Genomic DNA, 12,413 nt, shown 5'->3' with positions numbered 1-12,413 from the left:
TTTGTATTATCCAAATTGTGTGCTACGTGATCGATTCTCTCGTTGAGTTGTAGCTCAATTTTATTGATCACCGTTGGCTAAGGCTAAATGTGGATGCCATTTTGTTCAGTAAAAGTCGCGCGATTTCATTCTTTTCTGATATGAAAAATCGGCCCGGCTTGGCGGGCTGATATAATTTATATTGGCCCGCTAGATATGAATAACGGCCCTGTCGCTACGTCATTTTCTAACTAATTGACGTGTTTTTCTCTAGTATTAGTATATGGGTCAATACTTTCTCTTTCATTAATTCCGATTTAAATATTTCATCATAAAATATCACGTGAATTGAGTTGCACGTCTACAACTAGTAACAGCACCTGGTCTGTTTCAGCACGCACGCTTTTCGTGCGTGGAACTTGACAGTGAATATACATGTAATCCACTACATTTTTAAATTGCTACCGCGTAAAAAGGTTATTGTTTCCACAACTTACTCACACAATGGATTTAATAGCTCATCATTTGCTTTTAACTTTAAAAAGGTCATTATTGTTTACAGTTAAATGTGAGATTTCTTTAATTTACCGTATTAATAACCGTTTTATATTACGCAAATGGTTTAATTGCAATTACGTGTTAATCATTCTGCTGTTAACGCTTACTTCATTGACCGACGTCGATAAACAAATTTAGTCGTCAGTTAGGCCTCGCCCCGCTATCATAAGCATTCTCGATCGTAACCGGTTTGAAATTGAACATCATAGTTTGGCGACTAGAAAATTACCTGAGAATTTCTCGTGACGCATTTGTGTCAGCATACATGACTGTAATGTGGCTTGACTATCCGATACGCATGTCATGCTATCTCATATAGGTGTATTATCTATTACCACATGGGGCTTTATGGCGTAGAAGTGAGTACTTAGTGCTTACTTAGTACGTATTTAGAAGGGAATACTTATACATTTATAGAGAAACATTGATTTTTTTTAACAATCGCCCTTTTCTGTTGCAGTTTAAACTTTAATCGCCAGCAGAAAGATTCAATCGTCATTGTTGATTTTGGATCTGTAAAGCTAACATATTAATCCTGACTGTGAAATTAAGTTAGAAAAATTACGGTTTTAAATAATTAAATTTACAAAAAGGTTTAAATTGTTGTGTGTTTTGTCATGTGTAAGTCGCATATTCAGCCCATTAAATGTGTGCTATTAAGTGCACGTATATTCACACCACACGTACATGTTCGTCAATAAAAATTATACTACGGGAGATCACATCATATGACTTCAGTTTTTCACCAGTTTTCTTTCGTCCTATTGAAATCATATTTTCAGATCCGCATCGTGCGAAAATGGGTTTTATGGCGCTTTAGCTAGAGCAGCGCAAGCCCAGTATGTGCAATTGCGCAGTCTGGTCAGGATCTGCGCCGTCCAGTGTTAATAACGCAAGGTTTTGTGGTCTCATTAGGTATGTCCTTACCAGATTGCGAGATGCGCAGGATGGGCTATAGCTACGCTAGCCGCATACGACATAAGACCCATTTTCGCATGACGCGGGTCTTTACAAATCTTTGTTTCTTCTTATAAACGGAACATCTAAGCTCAATACTTATAGATTAGATACAAATTTGAAGTGCTGCGCTATTTATAGTTTAAACTTTAATCGCCAGCTGAAAGATTCAATCGCCATTGGTGATTTTGGATCTGTAAAGCTAACATATTAATCCTGACTGTAAAATTAAGTTGGAAAAATTACGGTTTTAAATAATTAAATTTACAAAAAGGTTAAAATTGTTGTGTGTTTTGTCATGTGTAAGTTGCATATTCAGCCCATTAAATGTGTGCTATTAAGTGCACGTATATTCACACCACACGTACATGTTCGTCAATAAAAATTATACTACGGGAGATCACATCATATGTCTTCAGTTTTTCACCAGTTTTCTTTTCGTCCTATTGAAATCATACTTTCAGATCCGCGTCGTGCGAAAATGGGTTTTATGGCGCTTTAGCTAGAGCAGCCCAAGCCAAGTATGTGCAATTGCGCAGTCTGGTCAGGATCTGCGCCGTCCAGTGTTAATAACGCAAGGTTTTGTGGTCTCATTAGGTATGCCCTTACCAGATTGCGAGATGCGCAGGATGGGCTATAGCTACGTTGACTGCATATGACATAAGACCCATTTTCGCATGACGCGGGTTTTTACAAATCTTTGTTTCTTTTTATAAACGGAACATCTAAGCACAATACTTATAGATTAGATACAAATTTGAAGTGCTGCGCTTTTTATAGCAAACAGGCACAAACGGTAGCTTTCTCAGTCTTTCAAGAAGGATTTCCATAACGACTGACCGAGTACGGCAAACTAGTGTGATAAGATAATGAAACGATTTCCGTCCAATCATAACATTAACTATTTCGATAGTCTTCGTAATCTCATCGTTTCCTCATCTTAAAAGCAATACTGTGTTATCAACGTTTATCGATAGCCAATCACGTCTTTCCTGGACGATTAAATGACCGAGTAATGAGTCAAAATGCGAAGTTTGCCATCGATGAGAAAAATTGGGTTTTATATTGATGTATTATTGAAACGTACATTATATCAAACACAATTTTATAGAAAATTATCAAAAATTATCCAAATAAACAACAACTTAGTGTTGTTTTCAGTTGATTTTAATCGAATATTGACCAATTATTTCCACTTGTCATGATTTTTCTCAATAAACATTGTATTGCTTATCATTATGAAACAATACTGAAATAGAAAGTACAGACATCTTAGAAAAACATTTTTCATTGTTTTGCTTTACATAACCAAATAATGGTTCTATTGATCACTTAGTAAATGGTTTTGGTTTTTTCCATTTTTGTCTCATCGATCAGATAAGGAATCAGCTGTTATTAAGGTAGCTAATTAATAGCCTCAGCTGCTGTGCAGCATGCATGCATGTGTATTTCATTTACAGTTTCAGCTACGACCTCGTGAGTGCACCTGTTGGCTGACATGCCCATGTGACTTTTAAGGAGAGATGTGTTACGCGATTTTAACCTTACACACGGTAAACTATTTTCATTCAGTGTTTTTTTCGGCGTAAGCTGTATTAAGCCAGCTTTTCACCCTGACTTGACCTTTGTAAGTGTCCAATAATACTCAAATAAAATTTCCCGCGGCTAGGTACGAATGAATACACTTCATTTATTCCATTGGCTGATTTGAGTATAACACCAGAACATTGGAAACATATCCGCGTCTTTGTAACACTGTTTTACTGCATGAAACAATTTTATCTCTAATGAAAAGGCTCAATAGAAAGAACAGTTTTACAATCAATTTTCCAAATAAATACAGTTTGTGCGTTCACCTTTTATTTTCAGAGAATTACCAGCGCAAAAGCGGCCATTTGTGAAAGTCAGAGTTTATATACAGTTCATCACCGGAGTTCGCAGAAGGGGTTGCGATCATTGTGTTACACCGGTCTTACTGACAATAACGTAGTGACTGTAATGCATTGCATTCAATCCGCAAGGTATCAAGGTCAGTTTGCGGTCAGTTGCAGAAATCTTTATATAAACGCCGTCTCGTAAACTTTGTGCACTTGAAGTCTGTTTTGATCAGAAAGATACTAAATAAAGATATTCGGCGATATTATTGTGGTATGTCAATCATCGATTTTTAATATGGTTTCAACATTTGCATGATAAGGACCAATTTTGATAAAATTAATTAGAAATTTTTATCCATTTAGACCAGTTTATTAAGCATGAGCACAATAATTCACTATACTATAATTATTCAATTAAATAAGATTCGAGTATTGCCGGCTGACCTATATGCACTCGTTTATTTTCATGTTGTGTTTTTCTATTCTGTAAATATAGATATCTGAGCAATAATATCACATAAAGCAAAATAAGCCACGAAATCTGGCGCAACACCCCGTAATTGATTTGCTTATGATGTAGCTAAGAACTGGGCAGAAAAAAGGCATCCGCTACTTTTTATCTCATGGAGATAACTTTTGATCGTTCATAAACATCGACCACAATCAACGCCGTATATCTTTTTTTAAAGATATTTCTTTTTTCACCTATAGGGGAATGGTGGCGGGGCCCGTCCAAAGGGGAAAAACGCGTCGTTTTTTAGGAAAAGGGGAAAATTAAGAAGTCATTCTTTTTTATGTAATGATATTTATTATATAAATACACATGTATGTATGAATGTAATATTCACAGCTGAATGTCTCTGTTCTTTTTCTTAAATATATAACAATGATTTGTTCAACATTAGTTTCCGTCAGTTCAGTCGTCATGCACAGTATCAGTTTTCCAAGCCAATTAGAGTCTAATTGGGATTTTTTAAATCAATAAAATGGCACATTTGAGCATTTTTTATCAATAAAATGGGTCAAATAGGAATGTTTTTATCAACAAATATTGACACAATATAGATACATCAGGCCTTTCCTTGCCATTTTGGAAAAAAAATAATTCATGAAGTCCACTGATTTGGGAAAACCTAATTTAATATAACTCTTTATAATAATAAAAAAATCATATTAATTATAGTTATATACCTTGTTAGATGTTTATAAAATGAATTTGAGATATATCTATCATGAGGCAGTTGTTTAAAAAAAAAATAATTTTTTTTTTTACTTTTGGAGGGGATTTTTTCAAAAAAAAATTGGGGGAAAATATATACTATTTTTGGAGGGGAATGGGGCCGAATATCGATCCCGAAATTGCCATAAAAAACACCATAAAAAACACTGTCAATATGCAAACATATTATGTAATGCTATGTCTCGGTGCGGATGCAGGGTTGGGTCTGATTTGGTGATAGGCAGAACCGGTGCTCTGCGCACCAATTTTCAAAACACCACTATTAACCTTAGTTATTCTTGTGAACAACTAAAAACAGTGGATTTAAAACACAACAATGTGATGTATTTAAAAGTTTACTTTCACATGTTAAAATGATATATAATATAATAAGACGAGGCTACAATAAAATGATAAAAGATAAAGCAACCTTTCTGTTATCATAATTTGACATAAAACACACAAGTAGTAAAAACTATAATAAGAATAAGCTTGCAAGTAATTGTATTGTCCACCAACCAGATTATCATCAACGTTTCTTACTAAAACCTAGCTACCTGTCTACCTGACATACACGCACTAAATGTCAATAAAATAATTTAAGGGATTATATGATTTTAAGGAAAGTCCTAGAGTTTTCCAAAAGAGCTGCAAATAAGTTGTCATTAAAATATGAGCTAAATAAATCATGAAAACATGCGTGACTTTAAAGTCAACAGGTTATCCTTTAAAGGAGGTCACTTAAATACTAGTACTCTCAAAACTGGGCTCTCGACCAGTAACAAATTTCATGATGATCTTGCTATTTCCATTACAAAAAATCTGTATACAAAACTGAGGATTAAACAGGATTTAATCAACTGAATAGGCACAGTACTACATGTAGTATCGCACTGAAGAATTTTTGTGACAAGAACTTTTACATACATAGCGGATGAGGGACGAAATAAGCAGCAAGGGGTTAGTGAAATTCATTGAAAGCATACAATGACGAGTAATATGAAAATGGAATATGAAATTTGTAACATAAAATCAGTGTAATGTGAAATGCTGTTTGAGGTACTTTTAATTAAAGAAACATTAAATGATTTGTGGAACAGTTATTTTAAATTTGAAATAATTCGATCATATTGATCAAAACAAGCTGCAATTATGTTAGAAAACAGTTAAAAATAACTTTACAAGTGTATTCCATTTAATTTGCAATATGGAGTATTTATGATATCATATATCCTTGATGAAGGTATTGATCTAAAGGCAATTGCAATATGTTTATTCCTAATTAAGCAAAGCCTTGATACTTTTGTACATGATTGAAATAGAAATGTAAAGCAGATACAACTTTCACGTTCAACTCTTACAGTCGTCATTATGTTTAAAAATATGCCTCAATCTAACTTCCGAGCACCTGGTTGCTTGACGTTTTATGATATGACTGATCATATAGCACAGTAGAAGCCAAGATTTAGTGCATGAATAAGTAGAAATACACTATAATATTACAGAAACCTATTGTGTGCATGTCTGAAATAAATGTTGCTACAGATCACTTAAAATATGTTGAGAGTATACACAGCTGCCATCTGCAGAACACTTTCAAATCTTAAACCATATTCAGCTAAAATCCTGGGCCCACCAACACTTCTTATGGTTAGGAATAACAAAATAGACTTAAAACCAGGAAGTGGTTCCATATTTGGCAGCTACCATGATGGAATATGTTTAGCACATCTATGAGAAATATTTAATTAAGATTACCAATGTCAACTCAGACATAGCAGAAAAGCACATTATTTATGATCTACCAATTAAAAAAATATGTCATCTTCTTAGCATTAAATGTAATAATTGGTTGTTGAATATGGGAACCTGGCTTTGTAGAAAGCATGCTAGTGTAAGTAACTTATGGGTACATGTACAACTAGAGCTTTGTCATCCCCTTTGTTAACCCCCACATGCAGCATTTACACAGACTATTTTGCATGCTGTCTAATTATTGTGAACAAACGTACAGAGTAATTTTAAAATCTCACAATGAATGACATAGTAATGGCCCTGACAAGATCATTTATGGCCATTTTTGAACTTTGAACTCAAAGTGTGACCTTACCTTGGAGATATCGACGACATTTTTTCGCATGACACACCGTCCAATAATTGTGAACAAATATACAGAGTAATTTTAAAATCTCACAATGAATGACATAGTTAATAGTTATGGCTGGGACAAGATCATTTATGGCCATTTTTGACCTTTGAACTAAAAGTGTGACCTTGACCTTGGAGATATTGACATAATTCTTTTGCGCGACACACCGTCCAATGATGGTTAACAAATGTGCCAAACGATTTTAAAATCTCACAATGAACAACAGTTATTGACCAGACAAGCTCATTTATTGCTATTTTTAAACTTTGAACTCAAAGTGTGACCTTGGAGATATTGACGTAATTCTTTCGTGCGACACACTGTTCAATGATGGTGAGCAAATGTGCCAAATGATTTTAAAATCTCACAATGAACTACATAGTTATGGCCCAGAAAAGCTTATTTATGGCCATTTTTGAACTTTGAACTCCAAGTGTGACCTTGACCTTGGAGATATCCATGTAATTCTTTCGCGCGACATAGTCCAATGATGGTGAACAAATGTGCCGAATGATTTTAAAGTCTAACAATGAAAGACATAGTTATGGCCCGGACAAGCTCCTTTATGGCCATTTTTGACCTTTGAACTCACACCTTGATCTAGGAGATATCAACATATTTTTTTCGCGTGACACACCGTCCCATGATGGTGAACAAATAGGCCAAATAAGTCTCACAATAAACAACAAAGTAATGGCCATGACAAGCATTTGACCTTTGAACTCAAAGTGTGACCTTGACCTTGGAGATATCGGCGTAATTCTTTCGCGCGACACACTGTCCAATGACAGTGAACAATTGTACCAAGTCATTTTAAAATCTAAAGCTAAATGACTTAGTTATGGTCCGGACAAACTTTCGGTTAAAAACTCACAAAGTGACCCAGTGACCTTGTTTTTGACCTGGCATGACCCATATTAAAACTTGACCTAGACATCATCTTGATACAACTTCTGACCAAGTTTGGTGAAGATCGGATGAAATTTTTAGGACAGACAGACCGACAGACAAAGTGACTGCCATATAGCCACCATTACCAGTAATGGGGGTATAATGATGTATTTAAAGTGTGGTTGCATGGTTAGTATTATTAAGGTGAGGGGTTTAAAGATGCCGAATCTATATCTTTTCAGAAATATGTTGATATCTCTCATTTTCAACAGAATGATTTTGGCACAGTTTCACATTCCAAAAGTATAAACCAATACCTATCTTGACAAAATAAAACAAAACGGCCTGAAAGGTAAACAGCCACTTACAAAGGAACTGTCCTGTTCTGTGCAGCCCAAGACATTATCAGAACACATTTTCTGACCAAGTTTCATGAAGATCAAACTATCAATGTGACTTTAAGAGTGTTAAACAGGTTTTACTATAGCCATATAAGGAAAACTGCCTGCTCCCTGAGGGCCATGTTTTGAAATCAACCAAAAACCATTTTAGAAATCTTCCAAGATATAACTTAGACAAATTTTCTGACCAAGTTTTACGCAGATAAGACAATAAATGTGGCCTCTAGAGGGTTGACAAGGCAAATGTTCACACCACATAACAGACAAAAGTTGTTCACAAAAGATCATCATTGAGCTCAGGTGAGCTAAAAAGCAAAAAAACACTTACTTCTTACTTTGCAAGAAAAAAGACCTGATTGATAGGCAATACACCCACTAGTTATTTGTAATGCAATACACCCACTAGTTATTTGTAATGCATTTCTTTTGAACAAGATATCCATGTTGCAGAAAAAGGCTATTATTTTAAAGATTCAGCATCTTTAAATATTTAAGAATTAATGTGCCTTACATTGGATGAGAAGGTTTTGAGACGCTAAAAAAAAAACCTAAGCAGCGAACAAAAGCAACCCTTTAAGTATCTAAATGTATACAATACATGTATGTACACTGATCTGATATGTACATCTATTCCTGTAAACGTTGACTCAATGATTACATACGAGATGTGTGTATATAAAACAAAATATGTATCACATCAACAGAACAAAATAAATCTTTTATCACAACACTTGATGAAGGTAAAAGCCTACAACATTTCAAAAATATTATCAATTTCACATTTCACCAACTCGCACTGAAATAAACTACATTCTACGACAACATTGGCTTCCATTTAGTTAAAAAACTATGCTACAGGCATAAGACTTGCCCAAAATATATGAACTTTTTTATGAAGATTTAATTGTTACTGAAGCCGCTTACAAACTTTCTCAAAAATCAAAACATGATCATCTTTAACAGAACAATTAAATTCAGTAAAACTATTTAATTCATAGCCAATTTTTAAGTAGTAAATGACATCAATCTTGCACATAACTTCAAATATAGTAAAACTTTAAGATTTGCATAAAAACAGATCAAGGGGCATCACTAGCATTTCATACTAACAAAAAGAACTGTCTTTAATATAACACAAAAGACTACAAAATTACTTCTTTTAATTAAAAAGGTTATAAGTGGCCCTACAAAAACGACATACAACCTCATAACAATCAAGAATGAAAAAATAGTATTAATGTCTTAACCAAAAATATAAAATCTGCTTGAGACCTCTTATTACATGTACATAGCTTCTGGACAAAAATGAAGTTTCCACTGTTAAAGTAGAAGAATGGTATAAATTTGTTAGAATTGAAGGGTACATTATGATATTTGTGTACTAACTAAAAAAAGTCCACTTAATAACATTTATACAAATAGTACAATGTAAACAAATGCAAGCATACCTGTATTGTTAAAATCACAACTTTGTTTAAAGAAAAACAAATGCAAATCGTAATCAAGATAAAAATGTACCGGTAACACAAAAGGGATGTGATGTGAAGTGTGTCCATGTAAAACGAAATGTTATGATAAAATGTAAAACTTTTACAGTTAAGGATGATAATTATTAATAAAATCAAAATGATGAAGGCAATGATATCATAAAAATAATAACACACAATTGCATGTATATTTCGATAAATGTCTGTAATCTTCAGTTTTCTGCCATACAAAAACAAAATGGTTGTGCATATACTTCACTCTAGGCTACAATTAAGCTATGCACTTCTGCATTAACTCTTAATATTTAGCCACACGTTTATACACCATCTAATATCTATTTAAAGGCAACATAATTCTGCAAACATGCCCCATTTCCCTAATCACCCTTTTTAATTCAGTGGCAATCTGTCCACTTATTCAATGAAGCACCTCATTGTTCAAGTACCTATTTTATTGTATATATTGCTACGACACCAAGACAGGAAGCTTATATTTGTTGACATCACCAGCCACTATACCAACTGTCTTCCCATTAAAACGTCTCCCTTTCTTTCCACAACAAGACGTTATTTACAGTCCTCCTTCTCGGACACTTTAACTAGAGAGAATCACAAGTCCACTTTGTATGCCGTTACAGTCTTCGTTGCAAATGGATTGCCGACACTGTTGTTCTGAGGTTGAGGAGCCAGGTCCTGCTTGCCTACATTCTTTGCAGCCCAAGCTACATCAAACGGATCAAAACTGTCCTCATTTGGCTTAGACGATGACTGCTTAGCGAGGGCTTGAGTGTTTGTGTTAGTAGAATTAGAAACCCCTGTACTCGATGCAGAAGAAGCAAAAGCTGTGGCCCAGTCGGAAGTTTGATTCCAGCTATTTTCTGGCCCACCATTCAACTGAAAACTCTGGTGTTGGCCCATTGATGCCAGTGTCTGTTTATTTCTGTTCTGAGGTGTTGTTTGCCAAGAGTTGTTGGTGGAATCTATGGAATGGCTCCTCCCATGCTGTTGCAGTAACGGCCGATTGGTTATGGTAACAGTTGGCGATAAACCTACCGTGTTTGAAACAGAGTTTGTTGTGTCCGTTGACAACAAGAACGGGTTGGTAGATGGTGAGGCCCGTGCCTGACTGGAGTGAGACCGCACTGGGGTTGACGGGGCAGCGGGGGACTGAATCTGGGCCCAAGGGTTGGTGGTGTTCACAGGAGGTGCAGGGGCAGACATCACTGAAACAATATCAACATTTGAGCCTCGTTCTGCAATAATTGGGCTTAATGCATTTGGGTAAAGTGCTTTTGTATATTAGCCTGTGCAGTCCAAATAAGCTGATTAGGAACTTCACTTTTCCATTAAATCAAATTTATGTTTAAAGGAGGCCTCTTCTAAACCAAAATCTAGTGAAGGCTCAAATTGTCATCCATGCTTAGTCAGTGTGGTTCAAAGGCTTATCTGGGTAGACACTTTAAGCATATGCATTAAGCCCAGTTTTTGAGAACAATGCTCACTTCATGTCAGTTTTTCTTGTTTAACTGAACTATACTAAATAAAGACATAAGTTTTATGTCAGTGGTTGTTTTATCATATTGGGATGGAAATGTCTGCAAATAAAGCTACTCTTAAACCTCAAGATTTCATATAAAAGGTAATGAGAGCATTCTTTTGAGGGATGTCAACAACTATTCAGATAAAAGAATATACAGATACTGCTTTAGAATTCTGATAATAATTCAGTATCAGAATATTGTTAAAATATAAACAAGAGGGCCATGGGCCCTAAGGCGCTCACCTGAGGAACTAAAGAACTAGACTATTCTGAACAAGGGCTGTTTGTAAAACATGCATGCCCCCCATATGGGCTGTCCGTTGTAGTGGCAGCCATTGTGTGAATACCATATTTGTCACTGTGACCTTGACCTTTGACCTAGTGACCTGAAAATCAATAGGGGTCATCTGCGAGTCACGATCAATGTACCTATGAAGTGTCATGATCCTAGGCAAAAGCCTTCTTGAGTTATCATCCGAAAATCATTTTACTATTTCGGGTCACCGTGACCTTGACCTTTGACCTTGTGACCTCAAAATCAATAGGGGTCATCTGCAAGTCATGATCAATCTACCTATGAAGTTTCATGATCCTAGGCGTATGCGTTCTTGAGTTATCATCCGAAAACCATTTTACTATTTCGGGTCACCGTGACCTTTGACCTAGTGACCTCAAAATCAATAGGGGTCATCTGCGAGTCATGATCAATCTACCCATGAAGTTTCATGATCCTAAGCGTATGCGTTCTTGAGTTATCATCCGGAAACCATTTTACTATTTCGGGTCACCGTGACCTTGACCTTTGACCTAGTGACCTCAAAATCAATAGGGCTCATCTGCGAGTCATGATCAATGTACCTATGAAGTTTCATGATCCTAGCCCCAAGCGTTCTTGAGTTATCATCCGAAAACCACCTGGTGGACGGACCTACCGACCTACCGACCGACATGAGCAAAGCAATATACCCCCTCTTCTTCGAAGGGGGGCATAAAAAGTGTGAGCTGATTCATGAAGATTGAAACCAAACAGTGCATTTTGAGTATTTTTTATTTGATCTATTTTCCTTGTTTTTGAGCTAACATGACCCAGATGAAATCTCAGCTGAGATTCATTGGCCAAGAGAGAGCCAATAAATGTTGCTAATATAGGGTCAACAAGTTTTCTATACAGCAATAAATCAACAAATCAGAACAATTTTGGGAAGTTATTAGAAAGTGTTCTGTCCAAGTTTGATTTAGATTTCACTAAAAATGTGACTTCTAGAGTGTTAACAAGGTTTCACTTTAGCCACATAAGGAACAAGATGCGTTTGTGAAACACAATGTCCCCCTATATGACGTTTGACCTTGAAAAA

General features: G+C 35.5%; 1 protein-coding gene across 2 annotated transcripts in view; it reads right to left on the bottom strand.

The window, feature by feature from the left end:
- Positions 1-4,933: 4,933 nt before the first annotated feature.
- Positions 4,934-12,413, bottom strand: part of LOC127872902 (protein numb-like) — a 78,638-nt gene continuing 71,158 nt past the window's right edge. For both annotated transcript variants that reach the window (XM_052416409.1, XM_052416410.1), the window contains one exon: positions 4,934-10,741. In XM_052416409.1, coding sequence (XP_052272369.1) covers positions 10,128-10,741 — 614 coding nt within the window. In that variant the 3' untranslated portion in view covers positions 4,934-10,127. The remainder of the gene's footprint in view (positions 10,742-12,413) is intronic.

Source organism: Dreissena polymorpha, chromosome 3, assembly GCF_020536995.1.
Source record: "Dreissena polymorpha isolate Duluth1 chromosome 3, UMN_Dpol_1.0, whole genome shotgun sequence".
Taxonomy (NCBI): domain Eukaryota; kingdom Metazoa; phylum Mollusca; class Bivalvia; order Myida; family Dreissenidae; genus Dreissena; species Dreissena polymorpha.
Note: the sequence above shows the minus strand (reverse complement) of the source record. Positions and strands in the feature narration are given on the sequence as shown.